The 26,015-nt window shown below is 40.2% G+C and overlaps 2 protein-coding genes across 7 annotated transcripts in view; one reads left to right on the top strand and one right to left on the bottom strand.

Annotated features, from left to right (window-relative positions):
* Window positions 1-26,015, bottom strand: part of CMSS1 (cms1 ribosomal small subunit homolog) — a 398,128-nt gene that overhangs the window by 361,804 nt on the left and 10,309 nt on the right. The window lies entirely within an intron of this gene.
* Window positions 1-26,015, top strand: part of FILIP1L (filamin A interacting protein 1 like) — a 312,484-nt gene that overhangs the window by 282,853 nt on the left and 3,616 nt on the right. For 5 of the 6 annotated variants that reach the window (XM_055410487.2, XM_055410528.2, XM_055410652.2 and 2 more), the window contains 2 exons: window positions 5,398-8,173; window positions 24,539-24,714. In XM_055410487.2, the coding sequence (XP_055266462.1) occupies window positions 5,513-8,173; window positions 24,539-24,714 (2,837 nt within the window). In that variant the 5' untranslated portion in view covers window positions 5,398-5,512. Of the gene's footprint in view, window positions 1-5,397; window positions 8,174-24,538; window positions 24,795-26,015 lie in introns of those variants that run through there. The other variant, XM_088836402.1, reaches the window with a different exon arrangement.

Genomic DNA, 26,015 nt, shown 5'->3' with positions numbered 1-26,015 from the left:
AGCATCAGAGTCTTTTCCAGTGATTCAACTCGTCGCATGAGGTGGCCAAAGTATTGCAGTTTCAGCTTTAGCATCAGTCCTTCCAATGAACACCCATTATTGATCTCCTTTGGAATGGACTGGTTGGATCTCCTTGCAGTACAAGGGACTCTCAAGAGTTTTCTCCAACACCACAGTTCAAAAGCATCTATTCTTTGGTGATCAGCTTTCTTCACAGTCCAACTCTCACATCCATACATGACCACGGGAAAAACCATAGCCTTGATTAGACGGACCTTTGTTGGCAAAGTAATGTCTCTGCTTTTTAATATACTATCTAGGTTGGTCATGACTTTCCTCCGAAGGAGTAAGCGTCTTTTAATTTCCTGGCTGCAGTCAGCATCCGCAGTGATTTTGGAGCCCAAAAAAATAAAGTCTGACTCTGTTTCCACTGTTTTTCCATCTATTTCCCATGAAGTGATGGGACCAGATGCCATGATCTTTGTTTTCTGAATGTTGCGCTTCAAGCCAATCTTTTCCCTCTCCTCTTTCACTTTCATCAAGAGGCTTTTGAGTTCCTCTTCACTTTCTGCCATGAGGGTGGTGTCATCTGCATATCTGAGGTGATATTTCTCCCATCAATCTTGATTCCAGCTTGTGCTTCTTCCAGCCCAGCGTTCCTCATGATGTACTCTGCATATAAGTTAAATAAGCAAGGTGCAAATATACAGCCTTGACGTACTTCTTTTCCTATTTGGAACCAGTCTGTTGTTCCATGTACAGTTCTGACTGTTGCTTCCTGACCTGCGTACAGGTTTCTCAAGAGGCAGGTCAGGTGGTCTGGTATTCCTATCTCTTGAAGATTTTTAAAGGAGAAAATTTAGTTACTAACTCAAACACTTCTGATGTGCATTTTAAGTCATTTTTTCCAGTAATAACAACAGATTTTAGATTAGTTATTAGTCCTGCTGGATGTTCTCTGTGAGAAAAATGGATGGCCCTGTAGGTCAGGAATACAGGCTATACCCACCCACAGTTTGGGATATTATTAATAATGAACAATTGGGTAAGTTAATATTCAGCCAGAATACCATTACTAGAAAACATCTGACACATAAATAGTAAAATCTTAGTCAGTCCTGACATCACCTGGGAACTTGTTATAATGCGAATGTAGAGGTCCACTCTTTGCCTTCAGAATTGGAATTCACCATTTAACAAGATTCCCAGGTGATTCAACTGAACGTTAAACTGTGAGAAGCACTGATAAAGAACAGGCCCTAAGCAGGGAGGATACCACCACCTGGTGTATATGTAATTTGGGTGGGAAAGCTGAGTAAGGCAGGACCATAAAGAGCCTAACTTCTAATGACAGACTGATATATACACATGTCTAAAAACACACAACACATACACGGGTGTAGATCACAGTGGTGTTCAACGGGGGGTGGTTCTGCACCCCAGAAGACATTGGGCAGTGTCTGGTTGTCACAACTGGTGAGATGCTCCAGGCGGGCGTCTAATGAGGAGAGACCAAGAACACTGCTAAAACATATTACAAGGCCCCCCACCATAAAGAATCAGTTGGCCCAAAATATCAGTAGTGCTGAAGATGAAGAACCCCTAGCATAGATTATACAAACCTATCAATTGGAAAAGGCACTGCTGCTGCTAAGTCACTTCAGTCGTGTCCAACTCTGTGCGACCCTATAGACGTCAGCCCACCAGGCTCCCCCGCCCCTGGGATTCTCCAGGCAAGAACACTGGAGTGGGTTGCCATTTCCTTCTCCAATGCATGAAGGTGAAAAGTGAAAGTGAAGGCGCTCAGTCATGTCCGACTCTTAGCGACCCCATGGACCGCAGCCTAATAGGCTCCTCCGTCCATGGGATTTTCCAGGCAAGAGTACTGGAGTGGGGTGCCACTGCCTTCAGCACTAAGGCATATTAATTGGAACTATTCACGGGCGAAGGAGCAATAATTTGACCTCACAGTTCTGACGGGAAGAATTTCATATCTGGATATCTCAAGATCTGTGCTGCTTTCAAGATTATGAGTATTATGATTAAAAGCTCTCAGATTTACTTACCTGCTGTTACCAGTAAAACCAGAGTCAATGATAACCTTGTTACATATAAAATCAGTCAGCTTCAATACCTAAAACCCGTTAACATGCAAAGAAAGATAAAGGAAACCAAACTATTACTGTTTGGTTTAAATCCCATGGAAGGAAGCTGCCTCAGGGGACCCTCAGTTGCTAAACTGTGACAGCAAAACTTCTCCTTACATGAACTAATTTGTCCGTGAAACCTGAATAGATGTGAGGCTATTTATGATCTTAATTACTCCACTTAGTGCACCTATTCATGTAGCTCACTATGGAAGTAGTCCAAGGTTTGCTTACGAGATGGTGCCACAGACCTTACTGGAGTGGTAGGTGTTCCTTACTGCCTTTCTAAAGTTGGAAAACTCTAGAATTTTGGAAACATTTGGCTTCAAAAGTTTTAGATAAGTGATTGTGAACCTGAAATGACTAACATGCAGTCAATACTCTGCAAATATTTGCTGAAAGCATTCAAATATATTTCAAATATATATGTGTATATATACACATACACACGCACACACATACATATATACATCCCTGAAGTAGTAATTGGCAGTGTGACAATTAGCTTTCTTGTTTAGGGCACTACACACAACAGGTCAGGCTTGCAGCTTGCAATCTTGTAAGATTAGCTAATTTTACAAAGAAACACCTTTCTTCAAGACTATAAACCTTAAACTTTATCCTTCAAAATGTTTCTGGCAAGAAATAGTGAATGATTTAGGATAAACCCACTCACCATACCAGAAAAGCTGATTCCAATTCAGTAGCATAACTGGTGTCTCTGTCTCTTTCCGTCTCTCTCTCTCACATATATACACATCCCTGCAATGTATGATAGCACAATGTGTAACAAGCACCCAACTGGCCCTGGGATTGATCCATCAGGGCCTCCCTCCTATCATGGATTCAACTGATTGATGGTTGGGGGTGTAACTTTTTCTGCATATAAATTCCTATCTTCTTCCCTGAAAGGCTTTACCAGACTACCTAGGGTGTGCTCATGGGACTGGCCCAGAGGAATAGCAGGCTGTTAAGAAACAAGTAGTAAGGAAATGCTGAGGCATATGTATTCAAATTATCACTGTTATGTGTCTAACCATGTAAAATGGAGCTTGGAAACAGATGGGGATACCAGCCGATTTTCAGAAACTACAGAAAAAGATAAATGAACTTGCACCATGCTGAAAACGATGCATCATGCTTGCTCCAAGAAAACACTGAACACAGTGGAAACAACTGAAATGTCTTTAAACTCTTTTTTTGCCAGTTTTGGCAATGCCAGGATCCACTGATGACCATTCAATTTTAATGTTCTTTTCATCATACTCCAAACAATCTTCCCTTCCTCATATCCTAAGAAAACATACCTTCTTCTCATGAAAATGAAATAGCACATAGCATTGTTTAATAAGCTGAAAAGAAATCCTGAAAAGCTTTTGTGAAACTATTCTCTAATAAAATTCTAAGAACTGTGATGTAGAGAGGGGAAAATATTTCACTACAGTATTGTTAAATGCCATCCTAATGTTCATGTGGGAGGAAGAAGCACTTTGCCAGTTTCTGTAACGATTTCACCACCAGCACAGTTTACCATGGACTCTGCGACTGAGTTGTGAAGTCCCACTACCTTTCAAGGAGGGAGCCACCATGTTTCTCTTCTCAGGTTCCCGTGTGTATCAAATGGGAATGGGACAGGGCCAGAAACCCTGGGCAAGCCTCCTGCCAAGTGTGGATTAGATCATCAACCAACCCACCCCAGCTTCCTCAGAATTGCACAGGCCACACCCCTTGGGTCAGCCTGTCAGGTTCTCAAAACAGGAAAAACTAAAAGTGGATCCTCCCCATAAAAAAGTTTGAAAGTTCTTACATCATACAATTATTTTAAACACATTGCCTCTTGCGTAGTGTAATTACAGAAGAACAGATTTGAATCTCAAAAAGGACTCTATTTCCAAGAATATCCCAAGTTAATTTCCCTGTACAATGTCCTCTCACGTACTTAAACGATTTTAAAAAGAAAGTTCTGTGGCAAGGATTAAAGACTTGCATTGGATAATTAACTCATTCCTAGTAGATAAGATACACCAAAACTCTCTATGCTTGATCAAAAAAACAAATATTTACAACTTTTCACTCATGACAAGTCCTTCAGTTAAATTCTTCAGGGATTCCATCCTATTTTAGCTTCTGTATAGCAGTACTGCAAAGCTGTAATTACATCCTCTATAATCAGCCCATTCCCAGTGTAATTAGGAGTGCCACAAATTTAAAACTGTGACCTCAATACTGAGGGAAAAAGTGTGTGGAAGAGAGAGTTTATACTGCTTGCAATATGTCTTCCATGTATTGTTGACAAATTTAAAACAAAGAAAAAAAATAACATGTTATCAAAGTCATCATTCAAAGGACTCATGATTCAAAAATGTTCCTGATAAGAGTTTTTCCTCCATCATTTCTAACACTCATCAAGCTCTTCTGTATCAAATCCCATGCTCTTCCCATATGTTATGAAAACTCTAAACCCCTTCAGGTACTTGTCAGTTCCTCTCATTCAACTACCATCCAGTGTAGGAATAAAGATAGATGTGCATGGATTCCTGGACACAATGTCAGGCTAGTGTAAACCAAGTTTAAACTGGGAAATAGGTCCATTAGTAAAGTGCCTAACTTATAAGCAATGTGAATAAATTTAATCTTAACTAAGAATAAGGAAGCTGATCAAACATTAGTAATCACATATTATAATGCTTCAAGCAAACCATTTGATAAATACAATAATAACCACATTAATAAAACAGATCAACAGCAACAAAACTTCTCAAATGCTATGGGTCAGCACTATGAGAATCTTAGATGAATTATCTCATTTAATTTTCACAAATGCCCCTGGATAATAAAGTTACCATCTCCAGTTTTCACAGAGGAAACTGCCCAGGTTAATTAGTTGGTAAGAGTAGCGCCAGTCTTGAAGCTTGGTCCAAGTGACTCTCAAGCTTGTGCTTGTTTTTACAACTTTCAGGCTACAATGTCTATTGATTATATGTTACACAAGCAATTTAAACCAAACATTCTTGTCCTTACTCTTTTACTAAGGCTCCTGGTGAACTAAAACTGTTAGCAATCAATGAGGGGTGGGAAGAAAGCAGGAAGTGAAAAAAAAAGAGCAAGATTCCCCACTCCCATCAAACTCAGGAACTCCTTCCCATTACTGTATGAGTTGATACTGTCTAAATTACATACATGTTTACTCACAGCCCATTAGTTACTAAAGCACCAGTTACAAAATAAAATGCACTCTTGTATTTTTCAGATTAAAAAGGCTGATTGACCAGGAAACTGAGTCCCAGGAGAAGAAGGAGCAAGAAAAAGAGAAGAGGGTCACCGCCCTGAAAGAGGAGCTGACCAAACTGAAGTCTTTTGCTTTGATGGTGGTGGACGAACAACAAAGGCTGACGGCACAACTTGCCCTTCAAAGACAGAAAATCCAGGACCTAACCACAAGTGCAAAGGAAACACATGCTAAACTAGCCCTGGCTGAAGCCAGAGCTCAGGAAGAAGAACAGAAGGCAACCAGACTAGAGAACGAACTGCAAACGCAGACCACAAAATTTCACCAGAACCAAGAAACAATTATGGCGAAGCTCACCAATGAGGACAGCCAAAATCGCCAGCTTCGACAAAAGCTGGCAGCACTCAGCCGGCAAATTGATGAGTTAGAGGAGACAAACAGGTCTTTACGAAAAGCAGAAGAAGAGCTGCAAGATATAAAAGAAAAAATTAATAAGGGAGAATATGGAAACTCTAGTATCATGGCTGAGGTGGAGGAGCTCAGGAAACGTGTGCTGGAAATGGAAGGGAAGGATGAAGAGCTCATAAAAATGGAGGAGCAGTGCAGAGATCTCAATAAGAGGCTAGAAAAGGAAACATCACAGAGTAAAGACTTTAAACTTGAGGTTGAAAAACTCAATAAAAGGATTATGGCTCTGGAAAAATTAGAAGATGCTTTCAGCAAAAGCAAACAAGAATGCTACTCGCTGAAATGCAATTTAGAAAAAGAAAGGATGACCACAAAGCAACTGTCTCAGGAACTAGAGAGTTTAAAGATAAGGATCAAAGAGCTAGAAGCCATTGAAAGTCGTCTGGAAAAGACAGAATTCACCTTAAAAGAGGATTTAACTAAACTGAAAACATTAACTGTGATGCTGGTAGATGAACGGAAAACAATGAGTGAAAAATTAAAGCAAACTGAAGATAAGTTACAAGCTGCTGCTTCTCAGCTTCAAGTGGAGCAAAATAAAGTGACAACAGTTACTGAGAAGTTAATTGAGGAAACTAAAAGGGCACTCAAGTCCAAAACTGATGTGGAAGAAAAAATGTACAGTGTAACCAAAGAGAGAGATGATCTAAAAAACAAACTGAAAGCAGAAGAAGAGAAAGGAAATGATCTTCTGTCCAAGGTCAATGTGTTGAAAAACAGGCTTCAATCCCTGGAAGCAATTGAGAAAGATTTCCTAAAAAACAAATTAAATCAGGATTCTGGTAAATCCACAACAGCATTACACCAAGAGAACAATAAGATTAAAGAGCTTTCTCAAGAAGTGGAGAGACTGAAACTGAAGTTAAAGGATATGAAAGCCATTGAGGATGACCTCATGAAAACTGAAGATGAGTATGAGACTCTGGAACGAAGGTATGCTAATGAACGTGACAAAGCTCAATTTTTATCTGAAGAGCTGGAGCATGTTAAAATGGAACTTGCCAAGTACAAGTTAGCAGAAAAGACAGAGTCCAGCCATGAACAATGGCTCTTCAAAAGGCTTCAAGAAGAAGAAGCTAAGTCAGGTCACCTCTCAAGAGAAGTGGATGCACTGAAAGAGAAAATTCATGAATACATGGCAACTGAGGACCTGATATGTCACCTCCAGGGAGATCATTCAGTTCTGCAAAAGAAACTCAATCAACAAGAGAACAGGAACAGAGATTTAGGAAGAGAGATTGAAAACCTCACTAAAGAGTTAGAGCGGTATCGTCACTTCAGTAAGAGCCTCCGGCCCAATCTCAATGGAAGAAGAATCTCTGACCCTCAAGTATTTTCTAAAGAAGTTCAAACAGAAGCAGTAGACAATGAGCCACCTGATTATAAGAGTCTCATTCCTCTGGAACGAGCAGTCATCAATGGTCAGTTATATGAGGAGAGTGAGGACCAGGATGAGGACCCTAATGATGAGGAATCTGTGCTTTCCTTCAAATGCAACTCATCTACTCCCTGTCCTGTTAACAGGAAGCTCTGGATTCCTTGGATGAAGTCCAAGGAGGGCCATCCTCAGAATGGCAAAATACAAACTAAACCCAATGGCAACTTCATGCAACCCGGAGATTTAGTCCTAAGCCACACACCTGGGCAACCACTTCATATAAAGGTTACTCCGGACCATGTCCAAAACACAGCCACTCTTGAAATCACAAGTCCGACCACAGAGAGTCCTCACTCTTACACAAGCACTGCAGTGATACCAAACTGTGGCACCCCAAAGCAAAGGATCACCATCCTCCAGAATGCCTCTATAACACCAGTGAAATCAAAAACCTCTGCTGAAGGCCTGATGAATTTAGAACAAGGCATGTCCCCAATTACCATGGCAACCTTTGCCAGGGCACAGACCCCAGAGTCCTGTGGCTCCATAACTCCAGAAAGGACAATGTCACCTATTCAGGTTTTGGCTGTTACTGGTTCAGCTAGCTCCCCTGAGCAGGGACGCTCTCCTGAGCCGATAGAAATCAGTGCCAAGCACGCAATTTTCAGAGTCTCCCCTGACCGGCAGTCATCATGGCAGTTTCAACGTTCAAACAGTAACAGTTCAAGTGTGATAACTACTGAGGATAATAAAATCCACATTCACTTAGGAAGTCCTTACATGCAAGCTGTAGCCAGCCCCGTGAGACCTGCCAGCCCTTCAACACCACTGCAGGATAACAGAACTCAAGGCTTAACTAATGGGGCACTAAACAAAACAACCAATAAAGTCACCAGCAGTATTACTATCACACCAACAGCCACACCTCTTCCTCGACAATCACAAATTACAGTAAGTAATATATATAACTGACGACCCTTCCTTATCCGGTTTATACTGATATTATTGCAAGGAACTCAGTCCTTTTTAATTATCCCTCCACATCCCCCCAAAGACTGACTGAACTTGTACTTTGGGAAGGTTTATGCATGAACTATCCAAGAGTATCTGAAACTAACTAAGCGTTGCCTGCATAGTCATATCAAGTGTGCACTTACTGTATATCTTTTCATTTACATACCCTGTATGGAAAATATTTAGTCTGCACTTGTTTAAATACATCTTTATGTATTTCATTTTCCATAACTCACATTAATTTGACTGCAACTTGTCTCGGTGAAATACTTTAACATTATAAAGCAGTAAATAATTTGTTATTTTTACCATTGCTTGCTGAATTTTCTTTTGGTTGTTCTGTGTTTTTTTTTTTTGCATGTATAATAGAATTTTATTTCCTGTTCATAATGTCTATTAATTCTTCATTAAAAACAAACAGAATCTATTTCCCATTTATAATCAACTTCTGATCACGTATTAGAGGAGAAGGAAGTAGCTGAAATAAATAAAATTTTATGGCTCTTTGATTTCAAGGTAAACTACAAGATCTCACAGGAGCAAACTTGACTTCACGCTTGAGCTGTATCCTAATATCCCTGGTGCCCAGCACAGTATTTAGCACATATTAGGAATTTAGGAACTTAATAAAATGTTTACTCATAATCGCTGAATAAAATAATATTAATTTGCTTTTGTGAGCATGTATGAGCTGAGGCATGTCAGGTGAAAGTAAGAAGTGTATTAGGAAACCAGAAAAAGCACATTTGGAAATACAAGTTACCTTGACAATCAAGAGTTGACTGTGTTTCTACCATACATTTAAAATCCCCTTAAAATGTTTGTCTACATTTAAACCTAGAATCAGCCACTAAAACATATGCTCTTGAACACTCTGCTTTGAACCAAAAATGTCATTATTGTTCCTTTCTCCTGTTTGGCTCCCAGAATAGTCTGAATTACTGAAGGTAGCTGCTTCCTACCTTGTTTGTTAGTGGTCTGCATTCAGAAGCTTAAACTTAATTGTAGGTTGTTTTAACCTCCCAATAAGCAAATAAAAAGCAAAGATAGTTACAAACATAAGTTATAGAAAAGGCATATTTTTAAAAATACCGTATGTTGAGGAAGTTTCTTCTGTGATTATTGTTATGTGATTTTCAGGGTAGGTGAGAAAAACTCAGTAATCCTTAAAGAAAAAAAAAGCATCCTAGGAATTCTGATACTGGGACTGTTAGCATAATCTGTACCTCTGTAGCAGAGAACAACAGCTTTCAGAGGAACATTTCATATTGCAAATCTGGTCCCCAAGCCACATTCCAAAAACATGATTTCAGACAAAGTAGCTCACTGCCATTTTCACTTTTCCAACCTCATAACTGTTAATTTAGTGTGGTCAATTTTATTGCCAGTTATTGATTTTAAACACAATTCATTTAGACACCCAGGAAAACTGTGAAGATCTTTAGAAGTAAAAGGCATCTTTCACAATTATCCTCCTTTCCCTGCAAAATCAATTTCATGATAGCAAAGCAAGAATTTGTTGACAGAAACACTTCCATGGTGATGAACTGCAACACCAACGCTGTGGGCTTGCATCATCATTAAATAAATCTGGATGAAAGCTGAGGTTAGTGATGAATGAGAAAGCTTCTGTTTAAACACATTTATCATGGGAATCGGCAGTGACCCAACTGTATTACAAAATACATGACAGTCTAAATGTTTTCCAAAACTGTTTTTATTTTTAAGTTACCTTGGATTAGAACTTTAGAAGAAACCACAACTGTTATTTTACATCTTTTAAAGTAGACACTGACAATGTTGCTACATGGGATATCTTTTAAGATAATAATCAGGAGAGTACATATAAAGTTTTTGGTGAATAGTGATCGACTAATAAAAAACAGAAATAGTTTATAATCAACTAAAAATAAACAGAAACTAGAAAGAATTAAAATACAAAGTCTTCCCAGCACTTGCCAATTTTTGTCACATAATGGCACAAACAGAAAACACACTGGATGGATAAGGAGGCAGAGGCGATGAGCTGAGGGACTCCTGTCACCCCCAGGTTCCCCCCGGCTGCCCCGAGTACTGAGGAAAAGATCCATTTTTGGCACACTTGTAACTAAGAGTTTGAGAGGCTCTGGACTATTCATTAGTTGAACTGTTTTGTAAGGATTCAATTTCTTATCTTATGTGAGCCAAGCAGTTTTATAAAATAAAGTTAATACCCAAGTCCTGTGCTCTATGATTATAATGCACACATTCTCATTTCACCATCCAGTTCCAGATATTAACTACAAATAGGCTTCCCAAGTAATTAACATTATTGGAAATCGACTGGACTTGCAAGGAACTGAACCTCTTTTAGAGGTTCCTCTGCTAGGACTACTGTGGTGTAACAATTCATATCCACATCAAAATTTATGAACAGTGTTGTATTAATAACATATAGATTACTAAAAGTGCTACTAATCAAAGTTTATGGTAAAGACAGCATCATCTCTTAAAAAAAAAAACATGTTTCTTTTCCATAAAATCATACAAAGAATGCCACAGACTAGGTTTTTGACCTTTAATTTCAAAGATAATGCTTCATAACTCCGTGTGCTTGTGTGTGCATATGTGCATGTGGGGTTCCATGACTTTCTTTTTATTTCACATGAAATCACAGCTGAACCCTGAAAACTAGGAAGGAGAGAGGAAATGTCACTGGAAAATCTTCATATGAGATATGTGAAAGTGGAGGGTTGTGTTCTTGAAGAAAAGAAGGCCCTTGAGAGGCTCAGGAGACATGACTGTTTCTATAGACATCTGAAAAAATATCTTCATTTCATCTGAGGTCCTAGCTTCAGAACCAAGATTCATTTTACTCAGTCCCTGACCCTTTTAACTTGTTCAGCTGCAGCATTCTATCACAGTTTTGAATGATTTTATTTTATGACATTTTATTTTGTCATTTTATTTTAATAACATTCTTCTTGGCTTTTAAGACCATTTGCAAAGCTTTCCCAAGGAGGCCTCTGCTCTCCGAGTCATCCTTACAAGAAGGACATTGTACATTACAACTGGATCTTTACGTACAAAGGAAAGTCTCTTTATGTGTTCAAGATGATGACAGGATTATATAAATTCTATTAGTATTTAGAGAGTTTCTACAACTACATTTCAGAATGCCAAGACATTAGGCAAAGGATGAACTAGGTTGCACTGTGAGATGACCATAAAAGGGGTATTTAATTTAAAATTTTTAGACTTGTAGTATAAGAATTCTGTGATCTTTATTGACTAAAATATAACTCCACACAAAAACATGTGTTTCATCGCTGTTTTGATTCATCTTAACCAAGTGAGTTTCCTCTGAAACTCGTCAGACAAAGACAGGGAGAGAGCTTTGATAGCACTCTAGTTTCCCTACATTTTGGCTTCTGATATTGTCTTTTCCTCCAGATAATCATTTTGCTTTGCAATCCTAAGAGAAAAAATAATTAGGCAATAATGCATGCCCAAAACAACAGGATCTACATTTCTCAAAGTAAAATTCAAAACACATTATGAAAATCCCTTGATGTCCCACCCAGGGCTATCAAATCCCAATCTCCGAGGGTAGGGCCCAGGAAGCTGCATTTTTTAACAAGTTCCTCTGCTGATTACAACCCAATCCAGTGTTCTTGCCTGGACAATCCCAGGGATGGCGGAGTCTGGTGGGCTGCCGTCTATGGGGTCACACAGAGTCAGACATGACTGAAGTGACTTAGCAGTAGCAGCAAAGAAGGAATTGGGCTTCCCAGGCAGCATTGATGGTAAAGATCCCACCTGCCAATGCAGGAGACATAAGAGACACAGGTCTGATCCTTGGGTCAGGAAGATCCCCTGGAGGAGAGCAAGGCAACCCACTCCAGTATTCTTGCCTGGAGAATCCCTTGGATAGAGGAGCCTAGTGGGTTACAGTCCATAGCATTGCAAAGAGTTGGACATGACTAAAGCCACTCAGCACACACACACACAAAGAAGGAATTCCATTGTTTTAGACATTTCTATTGATATATTGATGGAGAAGGAAATGGCAACCCATAAACACTACCAAATATGTTCTGACTCTAGTCTTGCTCTATCAGGATGAATGACACCTGTTTCAGGAAGTGTGACTATTCTACCCTCTAGTGGCTGGCATGACAAACAGATGGCTTATTCTCCAGGTTTTATTTTTATTCAAAAGAAAAGCTCCATAAAAACTGCCATCTTATAAGGTGGGAAGGTTCCCAGTTTTACAACAGTAGCAAAGCATAGATGTCTGAATCTTTGAGCAGTAGCAGGCTGTCTGACAACTACAAGCTCTGTTTCACCTTCAGGTCCCTGGGCCTCAACATAACCCTACAGCATTTCTTGGGAATGGTCCAGAACACACATTAAAGAGAGCAGTTTGGATGAGCCAAAACAAAGGACTCCATTCACCTCAGGCCACAGTGAAGCAAATCCAAGAAAGAATACGGAAGATAAGTGGTTCAGTAAAATCCCCAAACCTTAAAACTCCTTAAAACTCATTTTCATTTAGATTAAGCTCCAAGTCCTTTCCTTTGCAACTGGTGGATCCTTCTACTGTGCAGTCAGAGCAGGTACCCCCCAAAGGCAAGGCTGTAGAATAAAGAATCCTTAGGAGTTGAGCAAGTTAACCAGCCAACACACTTCTAAGTACCTTATAATCTGATAATAGATTAACGCTGTTCATATGGCAACACATACAAATTTGTCAATATTCTATCACGACACCAGGTTTTACAACACTTAGTACCATGAAAATGTAATCAGGGCTAACCATTAGTACTGCAGTCAGCAATCTGATAGATAATCTTCTTGTGGCCTCATTTTAAAATCTATTTTTGTCACAAAATTATTGGTCAAGAGAAATAAAATTTATTGAGTTATGTGAGATAATTTTTTTGAAAGTCTGAAAGTTTTACTTTAGTGAGTTCCTTTTCCCCACATAGCCAAATGGTTCTGTATGATATTTTTGTGAGGTTACCTAAAACAGACCCTTTTTTTTGCCTATTAGTTTTGTTTCTTTTTCAAAGGCTAGTCATCTCTGAATAATCAACAAGAGGCCCTACAGACCTACAAAGGCTGTCTGACTCTCTGCCATTCTTTAGGCCTCTGGAAGGGTGGAGCAGGTTTACTGACATAGCACCCCTGACTCAGTGACATGCACAGCATCTCAGCATTAGTGTCTCCTCTTCAAAGAACCACAATGGACAAAATGGATCAATCCACTGATAGTGACAAACTGAACGGGGCAGGTATTAAGGAGAAAGATTCACTGTCCTTCAAAAGCTTCCTATATCTGATATACAGAGATGAGAATCTTGAACCAGACTAAAATAAGCCTCAAAGCAACTTTAAAAATCTGCGCTGAGGAGTTTCATTGCATAAGGCTTGTTTCTACTAATTTGATAGATAGGCCTGGAGCACATGCATATTTGAACGTTTTTATTTGTATTAATACCTTTTACCTTTGTCTCTTTCAAAGATACCATACTACAAACCAGTATTTTCAGATGAGCTTTCCATTCTTCACATGCCTTTGGAAGAAACAGAAGTCTAGACAACCAACCAACTTTGCTTTGGTTGGCAAAATGGGGGAAAGGTGGGTTTCAGCAGGATTCCCAAGAACTTAAGAAGTAACCCTTTACTGTTTAGAGCTTTCTAAAGTCTTCTCTGGGGAGTTTCAATCCCATTTGTATTAGCTTATAATCACCACAAGTGATTCTATGTCTTCTATGAGGATATAAGCACCATTCATTCCTCAACAAATCATTTACAAGAATGAACCCACAAACATTTATGAAACACCTAATACTTGCTCATTGCTGTGCAAGACAGCTATGCAGGTGATAAGACTTAAAATCTAAGGCAAGAGTTGAGAACTACCCTAAAAGGTAATTAAGAGCACAATACAGAAAAGGGATTCTATAGATAGCAAGTTCTATAGGCCTCTGGAGGAGGAGTAGATTACCCTGGACAGGGTTCAGGGGTCAGGTTTCAGACACAGATATGATCTGACTGGAGGAGAGGCAGCTGTCTGAGAGAGAAGGAAAACTGGGATAGAGATTCTAGGAGGATCTCAGAGCAGAGGTGCGGGGGGCGGGGGGGCAGGCAGGAGAGCAGATAACCAGCATTCGAGGAACAGTGAGTGATGCAGTGTGGCTGATGTTGACACAGCTGGAGAGTGGTCACAAAGAGTCGGACACAACTGAGCGACTGAACAACAAGATGCAAAAGGCAGAGTATTGTCAGAACCTGAGGGTCCCTGACTACCATGCTAGGGGCACTCTGTCTGCAAAGAAGTTCTCTGGGTAGTGAGATCAGAGAAAACTAATGCTTTATATACTGTTATTTTATTTCATAATAACCCTGTAAAGTGGATATCATCACAGTTTTAGAGATGAAGCTATCTCAGTGCAAGGGGGAAGCGTAATAAATCATATCTCATCCTGCTCAGAACACAGACAGGGCACCTAACATTAGCTGCCTGTGCTCTGCCTCACAGTCTGCCCTTCAGCGCCAGAACACTGGGAACACCCGTACACACACACACACACACACACACTTTTCCCTGCCTCCTCTCCACTGCTCTACCTAGAGAGAATTCTCTGCTCTAATCTAGTGATCTACAGCAAAATGTCTGGCTCGAGCCTGACCTCTTCTGAAACCTTCCAAGATCTCTACAGACTAGAGCAGCAATCTGCCTCCTCTTTCACCTCCTCCCATCTGCAGACCGCTCTTACGAGAGAATGAAGGTGAAAGGCCAAGCCCCACACCAATGGGCAGGCATGGGGAAGACTGACTGGGGATGATGCTGTGGATAGAAGATGGGAGAAAGCAAGACCAAGGAGAGGTACAAGTTGCCAGGGAGCACTGAAGCTACAGTCCAAGCCCACTCTATCCTAAAACAGGAGTCTGGAAGCAAAGGCGCAAACTCCAGGAGTGAAGAATGAGTTTGGACAGGCTATCAGTCTGTGAAGAACAGAGGTACCTGACCTCCTCAGAGGTGGCTGGAGTGAAAAGCATCAGAAATGAGTGACACTGATCCACAGAAGCAACATCTCAACCACACACATCAAAGTTTGAAAGCAGGTGGCCATGTTGACAGTCCTGACAGTGACCCAAAACCTCCAGAGAAGGCAATCTAGGGATCAAAGTCTAGTCATCAAAAAGACAAGCACCACCAGCTTAGCCCAGAGGTGGTGAGACTTCTGCCTTTGCAGAACCCTAGAAAATCTTCCTGGGATGGTATACCCTAATTTAGGGTTTCCATTTTTCAAGCAGCATCATGACTTACAAGGAAAGACTTAAGGTCCCAAAATCACTTTACAAAAAAAGAATTGTGTATTTTTTGAGCTCAGGGGAGAAGGGTTAGGGTTCAACCTGTGTGCATGCATGCTCAATCGCTTCAGTCATGTCCGACTCTTTGAGACCTCATGGACTGTAGCCTGCAAGGCTCCTCTGTCCATGGGATTCTCCAGGCAAGAATACTGGAGTGGGCAGCCATGCCCTCCTCCAGAGGATCTTCCTGACTCAGGAATCAAACCCACATCTCCAGCATCTCCTTCATTGTAGGCAGATTCTTTACCCATTGAGCCACATGGGAAGCCCAGGGTTCAACCTTGTCAGTCTCTAAATTCTGCTTCCAATTCAGAATTAAATAACTATAAACTTAGGGAGTTATCACAAATAAAATTGTCATTTTAGAGAAAAATCTTCAAATTGATCCCCAATTATCTCTCACAACAATTGCTGTTTAGTTGCTAAGTCGTGTCTGACTCTTTTTGCAACCCCATGGACTGTATCCTGCCAGGCTCCTCTGTCCCTGGGCTTTTCCCGGCAAGAGTACTGGAGTGGGTTGCCATTTCCTTCTCCAGGGGACCTTCCCGACTTAGGGATTGAATCTGGATCTCCTGCATTCCAGGCAGACGCTTTACCATCTGAGCCACCAGGAAAGCCTGAGTTACCAGGGAAGCCCCTCATAACAATTAAGTACATATAAACACCTGCTTCAATGCAGCCACTCAAAGCAATTCCTCAAGAAAAAACTACCAGCCTTTACCATTTAGTCAGTTGGCTGTTTTTTTTCCCCTTCTCTTTTTTTAAAAAAAGAGAGATTCCTTTTCTGTTCTCTGTCTTTTAATGGAGTCTTGCTTAAATTCACTGATACCAGTCAGTTTTGAGGCCTCAGAGAAGTATCATTTTATAGAAATAGGAGTTAATTAAAAACTGCAATAGATCCCTAAAGAGTCCATTACATGAGAAACATTTAAACACCTGATGGGTCCCTTCAGGGTAGCAGGGAGCACTCTGAGAAGGACAATCTCTCTCACAGTGACAGACACAAGCAGCACAATTTTTTATATAAAACTTTATTCTGATTATAATAATGCATATATATTGCAAAAATTTTAGAAAATATAAATGCTGCTGGAGTTGCTGATTTTAGCTTCTAAGAAGTGTAATGAGAGGACTAGGGAGAACAATGGACAATTAGTACTATTTTCTTAGGCCGACCTATCAACTATGGCTCTGTTCCAGGCGTTCTCAGACTGCCAATGAGGAAGGAAATGTGCTATAGGGGGACCATCCTGTAATTACTGAACACCCCTGTGCTAAGGAGTGGCAGACCCCCTCAGAGACTGCAAGTTTAAGTAATCTGTCTGTTCAGCCCAAACATAATGGCCCAGGGGCCAGCCTGGTAACTACAAGAGAGGGGCAGGGTTTCCCTCCCCTCAGAGAGCCAATCAATGCCTGGAAAATGGCTCAATCACTGTGCATAGTTCAAGTACTAGAAAGAAACGTCTCCTTAGAGGGCTACTCTCAGAACTGGTCACACTCTTACCAGTTAATAGGACAGGCAGCCTTGTAGTGGGAATGTGGGCATAAAACTCACCTCTCAGGCTTTGGGAAAAGTATACAGAATTACCCACGCTGGGAGAAGGAAAAAGTGGCAGGTGAGGGGGAATCACATTTCTCCCTGAGCTGTCTCAGCCACTTGAATGGTATCAGCGGTTTTTCTATGATGATTTTCAAAGAAGCATCTCCACGTTTTCAATGCCCACCAAACAGTTGCACATGAAGATGGGACTGCACTTCAAACCTGGCAAGTGCCCACACCCCTGGGCTCTGTCACTCTTGGACTGCTCTCTGGATTGCTTTGTCTCACTTCTGGTGGTGGTCCACCACCTTCCCTGTCACCCAGGGTCAACATCTGAGTTCTATTCTCCACTTCTCTGCTCGTCCTCTAGACCCAGCAGCCCATTCTGCCCTGGTATTTCTCCCTCTGCCCTCTCTCCTTTATCTGTGCTGCTGCTAAGTCGCTTCAGTCGTGTCCTAGTACTCCCCAAAACCAAACTTCAGAACAGATCCAACTGTAAAATAGTTACACTACTGGATTTAATCCCACACCTCTAATACAACCTTCACTTGTGTTGCTGGTGACCTTTCTACAACACTGTCCTGACCATGGCAATTCTCCAATCCCTCGCCTCAAAACTGCACTTACTTAGCACTTACATTACTGAGTGGCCCAAATCCAAACTTTCAATCAGGCCTCCACCTGTCACCTCCTCTCCCTTTGAAACTCTGGACATAATGTGCGCCCTCACCAGGACACTGTACTGACAATCTCCTCACACACCATGAGGCCTTCTAACACTATGCCTTTGCTCATGCTGTTCCTCGGACAATAATGCTCTTCTCTCTTTGTTCCTTTACTGAAATCTTACTCCTACCTCAAGTGTCAATTCCTCCAGAATATTCTTTATTTTTTTCGATTTTCCTCTGAGTTTCCAAAACATTTCTGTTTATACTTTTATTACAGCACTTAATTTTGCCTCATTATAGTCTTCTGTCAACCCTCTTACACTATAATCCTATAATCTCTTGAGAGTAAGAATAAGCTGTCATTTATTTTTTGAAACTCTCATATTAATGTTTCTCAAAATGCAGTCACTGATCACATTTATCAGAATTACCAAGGCCTCCACAGATTTCCATATACCCAGACCTGTGAAATCCAGTGCAAGGAATCTGCGTCTTAACAACCTGCCTGGCTCATCCTTGGGTTTATAAGAATTAAGAATCACTGTACTGCACTATCCGGGACTTAAATACACTGGGAATAGGTGCTCAGCAAGAGTGCATAAGTCTAACAACACACCTGGGGGCCGCACCTGATGTGCATTTGTTGTTTTCGTAGAATCACTGAATGTCAGGGTCAAAGGGCTTTATACATGGTATAACTGCTTCATTTTTTGAATTAAAAGACAGAAAAAGACAGGACAGAATATGTTTTCAAATAGACTGTAAAAAAGAAAGACAGTGAGTAGACTAAGTAGGATGAGGACAGAAAAGGCTATGTGAAGGTTTTCTGGGCCAGAGGTGGTTCGAAACACAGCCCAGTAACTGGCTCTGCCTGGACAGCTGCTACAACTGCTATACTTAGCAATATGTTTCCAAGAATTAATTGGAGAGATGGGAGAACAAGAGATAAAGCAGAAAAACAAGAAATGTAAAATAATCAAAGAAGATAAGTTATCGTTATGATCAAGAAATGAGTACCTTAAGAACAGATATAAAGAAACAAATAAAAAAAGAAAAGAAAAAAAGAAAAAAGCAAAGATAATAATGTTGACATTAGTAACAACTTTGGATGCGCCAGGGACTTTCCTACACGGTATCTCTACCCGCTAAGGAACTAGCAAGTAGGCAGTCTAATCCTAAGGGTTACAAGATGAGGAAACTAAGGTCGGCCAGAGGCTGACTGGCTTGATCAAGAACACACAGACAGTGGTGCCAGAACCAGAATCGAGACCCACCCAGGTCTATCTGGCTCCACAGCCAGTGCTCTAGTCACTAACCCAAGGCTGTTGTAAAATATAAGCTGGAGAATGATTTTTAAAAGTTACATGGGTGTATATGAGGGAATGAGAAAGAGGGGAGTGGGTACCAAAACAGAAGAAAAAGAGAAAAGCTGAGGTGAAAAACCTGACAGATGAATAAAAAGAAAGGGGATAAACAAAACAGTTCAAGGTTAGTATATTTGAGCATTCTATTTCTAAATGGGATGCTATGTGTCTGGACACAAAAATGGAAGTAACTAGGTTAGGAAGGATTTTTGAAAACTGTACTTCAATTCTTATTCTTGGACTACCCATGGTGTAATTACCACAGAAAGACTGGGAGGTGACTAGGTACAACCACAAACCATGTTACATTATAAAATGAAGGCATCAATTTCCTCTAGCCTTCACCTCAGAAACTGGACAACTCTTAAACATAAATCACTGCACTGCAGTTCTATTTAAAACCAAACATTCTCTCACAAGACATTAGTGGGAATGAGCTAATGAAACTACAGAGTTTCCTTTGGAAGGACCAAAGTTTGCCATACAAAACTAAGATTTTAGTGACAAATTTTATTGTATAATAAGGAAGTTCTGAGAAAATCAAGAGAAAAAAGCCAAAGCAGCATATGAAATTCTGGGCTATCTGCCAGATTCATTATCTGTTGTTTCCTTTAAAAAAAAAAAAATAGCAGTGATTTACTAAACAATACAAAAGACAAAACAAGGCAATAATATTCCAAAGACATTTTTTCTCAATTTAGCATTTCCTTCTTTTCATCACCATATCCATCATCATTACTTATGTACTTTCCCATAAACAGAGATAAAAACAAAACTACAAAACACTGTCATTCTGGTAACACCAGGGCCTTGACCAAGCATTCCATAGCTGGGTCCCTAAGCGAGTCAGGCAGCCCTGAATCCGGCCCTCCCTTGCCTACCCCCGTAACCACAGATGAAAACCACTCAAGGTCTCTGAAGTCCTGAGCCTTTCAACCTCTAGAGTTAAAGGTGTAATGAGAGACCCTGCAGTCCCTGGAGTCAAGAACACTCCTGAGGGAACACAGCTTTCTTACACAATATGTTGCCAATATATCTCCAAAAAGTTCAAAGTACTTACACAATTAATTTCATTTAGAGGAAAGGAAACATCCTGACTCCAGCTGTATAACTAGGATCTGATAGTTTCCTCATACAAGGAAACTAATTTTGTTCTGGTGTTTGCCCTCCAAGATAGTGTGAAGGAGCACAAGTATCAAGTAGAAACTGGATTACAGAATTGAGATTTTGAATAAAACATTTTCACCTTTCAGTACTTCTTTTGGTCATTAAGGCTCACTGCCATCTAATGACTTGCTATAATCACAATCATACAGACAGCTGGGTTTCTTTTAAGAACCTACAGGCTAAACAAGCTAACATTTTAAGAACTTAACGAATTCTCCTTTTCTTTCTACTGTTACCTAAATAGAAGTGAGGCCTCTGTCTCACTGAAATCAGCATCTTTCAAACTTGTAATCCATTCCAAACCCCAATCTCCATGTTAAACTGAGTTAAACATTAGTAAAAAAAAAAACCCACAAACTTTTCTTCTATGAATGAGCTTTCCAACTTGCTTAATCTCCTCCAAGACATCTGCTTTCTGATGAAACCCAGGAACCTCCAATTCTTATTCACTGTGTGGTCTTAAAAGAGCCATATGCATTGATTCCTCCTGCAATATGCTCTCCAAATTTGGATAAAGCTTTCTTGGAGCTATTTGACATAGTGTTCTATAAAAATGATCCAAGAGATGACACATTTTAAAGCTCTCTACCTCATTTACTGAAACATGTCCAAGTATAAAATTCATACAAACAGAAAAAACAGCTTTTTTTTTTTAAGATTTGGGAATGAAACTGAGTTGTCCTAATAATATAACTAGCCTCTGCTGCCATCTAAAGGTAAAAACTATGAAGTGAGATCAAGAGTTATCAAGAAAACCAAAATTAACTTGCAGCATCAATGGTATAGAAACAATGGGAACCCGGTAACTTTCAGGCAGCTGACCCTACCAATGACCATTCCAAGCCATGTTGTCTGTCTTCAATATCAATTAGTTTATTGGACAGATTTCAGTTCTGAATAACCTGTGGTGCTCACTCCACATTCCTAGACAATCTGAGTTGAGAGATTTTGAGATGGGATCTGGGCATCTGCAGTGCTTTAAAAGCCCCACAGGTGGTTCTGATGAGCATCTAGGACCACTGGGCCATGAAACACTGGCCTTCGGCAGTACTAAACCTCCCACACCCAAGCAGACAAGAGTTCTAGGTTGAAAGAAACCTAAAGCTTATAGCTAAATGAGATCAACTATGGCAGTGTTTATCAAAGTATGTCAGGCTGAATACCTACATCAGATAAATCACCTTGAGAGTTTATTTAAAATGAGGATTCCTGGGTGCATTCATAGACATTTAAATGAATTACAGTTTCCAGAGGTAAGGCCCAAGAACCCACAATTTAAGTAGAATCCCAACACACATTTTTGTACGCTAAACAGGACAACCAATCTAAATCTTGACAAAGTTAAAGGACATCACTGAAAACTATTTTGTAAAAGCTATTATTAATGCTGTGGTTATAAGGTCAGCTGACTTACTCATGGTTTGCACAATATGTTGATGTTCACAGAAATGTCCTGATCTCTTAAGTATTTCTTTCCTTTTTTAACCTTTAATATAACTTAGTGTTTTTTTTGAATTATATACTTATTAATTACAGAAAATGTAGTGAATATAGAAGATATAAGAAAAATAAAAAACACTATAACTCCACTAACCAGAATTAACCGCTGATTTGTTGTTCAGTCACTAAGTTGTATCTCACTCTTTGCGACACCAGGGACTGATGCATGCCAGGCTTTCCTGTCCTTCCCTATCTCCTGGAATTTGCTCAGACTAATGTCCATTGAGTCGGTGATGCCATCCAACCATCTCATCCTGTGTCGTCCCCTTCTCCTATTGCCCTCAATCTTTCCCAGCATCAGTGTCTTTTCCAATGAGTTGGCTCTTCGCATCAGGTGGCCAAAGAACTGGAGCTTCAGCTTCAGCCATCAGTCCTCCCAATGAATATTCAGGGTTGACTTCCTTTAGGATTGGCTGGTTTGATCTCCCCACTGGTGTATTTTCTCCTAGTATTTTCTCTTCAAATATACACAGTTAAAGAGTATATACAGTTTTAAATCCTGCTTTTAACATTTCCAGTAAACACTTTTCTATATCTTCAAAAGCATCATTATTTAAAGACAGCATAATATTTTCATGTGATTACAGTGTAATTCATTTACTCTATACTGATTATTACAGCCTTAAACTATATCCATTTTTCATTGTTATAAATAATGTTAAAACAAAGAGCCTTGCCTGCATCTGTGATCCTTTCCTGGCAGGAGAATGATAGCAGAGTATCAATATTTCGTTTGCTATGCTTGCTGTGCTGTGCTCAGTCTCTCAGTCCTGTCCAGTTCTTTGTGACCCCATGAACTACAGCCCACCAGGCTCCTCTGTCCATGGGGATTCTGCAGGCAAGAATACTGAAGTGGGTTGCCATGCTTAGGATTAAATATTTTAAAAATGTCAGTAAGAACACTAAAGCCTAACAACTTTCCTAGTGCCTAGGCATAGAGAAGGTTGTACTAAAAGAAATCACATTCCTCATATGCTGCTGCTACGTCGCTTCAGTCGTGTCCGACTCTGTGCGATCCCACAGACGGCAGCATACCAGGCTCCTCCATCCATGGGAATTTCCAGGCAAGAGTACTGGAGAAATACTGGAGAAGGCCATTGCCTTCTCCGATTCCTCATGTAGTTTATATTTTATTGAAGGATTCATATTTTCTAGCCAAGTCTGTATAGTATTTATTTGAAAACCTAAATGTGGTTGCTATTAATAGTTCAGTTCAGTTCAGTTCAGTCGCTCAGTCGTGTCCGACTCTCCGCGACCCCATGTAGGGGGCACTTAAAATAACTTAATGTTTACATAAAGAGACCATGGGACTTTACTGTACTTTTATCAGTATAATAAAAATGTGTAAACAGATTTCTATAGAATAAAAAACAACACAAAAAGGGTTTCCATAAGAACACTATTTGAAATCTATTTTTTTTTTTTTTTATACATTGACATGAATCCGCCCCGGGTGTACATGTGCTCTCCCTCCCGATGAAAACTACAATGCGTTTTTAAAAGATTTCTATTTTTGAGGTCACAGCAAGGAAAGAACGATGCAACAAAATGGGGGAAGTTGTCTTCATCATCGTCATCATTGCGGGTTATAATGGGAGAATGGCAGTTACCTGAGACCTTTGTCCCATCTCTTTACCAACACGTATTCTTAATCAAGAATATTCTTCCTAAATAAACAAGAGTGTATGTCTAAGCAAATAGGAACTAAATCAAGCCTTTACTCTTTCACACTCCACAACCTACTTTCCCAGTCAAGATCATTCAACCTGGGACTCCTCTCTCACCCTTCATATGCTGTGGACAAACATTAGTTCAATTGTGCCTCCACGATATGTCTTTCCTCAGCCTAAGTCCTTATTGTCCCCCTACCACATCCCCACACCCCGCCACACACACAGTCTATAGAATCAGGCAACTTCCCCTATCTAGCTCTAGTCTACATTCCCATTCTGTTTCTCAAACACAGCCTAATTTAAAGTCGTTCCACTTCTCAACTGTATCCAATTTCCTACCTCAGGAACATTGTCAAAGTATCCCTTTACTCTGGAATGCTCTCCCATTCTGCTATTAACAATCCTACTAGTCTTTGGAGTGAGTGAAGTTGCTCAGTCATGTCTGACTTTTTGTGACCCCATGGACTGTAGCCTACCAGGTTCCTCTGTCCATGTAATTTTCCAGGCAAGAGTACTGGAGTGGGTTGCCATTTCCTTCTCCAGGGAATCTTCCCGACCTCCAGCATTGGAGGCAGACGCTTTATCCTCTGAGCCATCAGGGAAGTCCCTAGCCTTTGGAGGCCCAAGACAAATGTTACTTTCTCAATGAAGCTCTTTTAGACCTCTCATTTGAAATTCACCTTTCTCTGGCAATCTCATTAAACTTTGAGATGAATTTGGGACACTTCTCTTGTTTATCTCCCACTATACCATGATTGCTAAAAAGCAAGAAACATAACCTATTTATCTCTGTATCTAACATCATCTACATTTGAGGGTCTTGAACACAGCACACATTTAACTCATGTTGGTGAACTGTTTAACTGAATTTTTTTTCTTCAACATGACAATCTTTAATCTGATATGTACCTAGAACCTAGTGTTTTAAAAAAAGCCAAAATCTCCAATCTGACTCTATGTCCTGAACAATGTCTGCTTCTCTACCAACTGTACTATTAACTACCTTCTGTTTTTCTGTTTAATTCAAGATCAAGGAGGTATGCAAGCAGAGAATTCCAACACGGATCCCTAAACCAAAATCTACAGGCATCAATAAGCCTTCCCCTAAAGCTCCCCCAGGGCCTATGGATAAGACTGGCTGTGGGAAGCTACACATCATAAGGACTGTCACCTCTAACACTTTCCTCCACTTGGGAGGGAAAAGGTAAGTCATGCCAATGCAGTGCCTGGATACATTCACTGACAGAAGTATCTCGGAACCTGGAGCTATTAGCATGGAAGGACAAAGATGAAGGGCCACCTCTCCAGGAAACGGCGACGCAGCAGACAGACAGACGGTTCATTTACAGGTTGCTGGGCCTGGTGAATACCATCCTGAAGGAGCAGCACAACTACAATTCTTTCACCTGTGTATGTATATGCATACACACACACATAAAATCACAGGCCCAGACATACACCCCAGATCCTCCCAACTCGTCACCCTACTTGTAATGCAACCCAAAGCTGGACATTAGCCCAAAACAGGACTGGATTTGTTGGGATGGTTTGAAAATTTTCTGGCAAACCCAGAAGCAATTCTTCATTACACAGAACTTTGCTAAGAATATGTGGTAGCAAGAATTCCTACTCTGCTTCAAGAAAGTCAGATTAAAAATGGCAGGTTGATTAAAATCATACTCTAAGGTTAAAAATATGACTTCTTTTGACCAGGAGGGGGAAAAAAAAGTGGTTCTTCTTAGTTACAAGAAGGAAAGGAACAACAAAATGAGTAACAGCCAAACGCGTCCTTTTTGTGGCCTACCTGGTAATTGCTGGGGTAGCGTGTACACTTGGCTGCCGGCACTTAGTCTTCTGTCCTTCTTTTCCTAGTAAGTTCACCCTCCTGTATATACCAGGCCATGGAATCTCACTGCTAGGCTTGTAAAGCAAATCATTTTAGATTGATATCTCTACTTTCTATAGTAATCAGGACACCTGGGAGTCAAAGGTCACTAATACTGAGATCTTTCAGGGAGATATGAGTCACTGTCTTGGATGTTTTAAAAAAAATTTTATCATCTCATATGACATTTTTAAATTACATCTGAATCAACACTATAGAAAAATCACTTAATTCAACAAAAGCTTGTGATCAGGAGATTCAAGTTCCAATTCAAATTTTTCACTCATTTGACACAGAGCTTGGCATTCATTAGCCTAGGCCCTGAGTTTCCAGAATGCAAAAACAGAAGCTAAATAATTCCCCTGGTTCCTTAGGTTCTGATCATCCATGACTACGTCCAACTACAGAATACTGAATTCAACCAGTCACCTACAAGGCAGAGCTCAGGTTCCTGGCAATAAACTAGTTATTTTCTTCACACTAAAAACTCACTGAATCTAGAGAAAGGGGTGTCTGTAATTTAGTGTGGAGAGAGTAACACAATGATGTTTTAAGACAAATGTATTTTTGACATGGGACACAGTTACATCTCACAAAGCTTCAGTCAGGAAAAAAATAAA

This window comes from Moschus berezovskii, chromosome 1 (genome assembly GCF_049115385.1).
Source record: "Moschus berezovskii isolate FMDL1 chromosome 1, NW_MosBer_1.0, whole genome shotgun sequence".
In the NCBI taxonomy this organism is placed as follows: domain Eukaryota; kingdom Metazoa; phylum Chordata; class Mammalia; order Artiodactyla; family Moschidae; genus Moschus; species Moschus berezovskii.
This window is presented reverse-complemented; position numbering and strand designations above follow the sequence as displayed.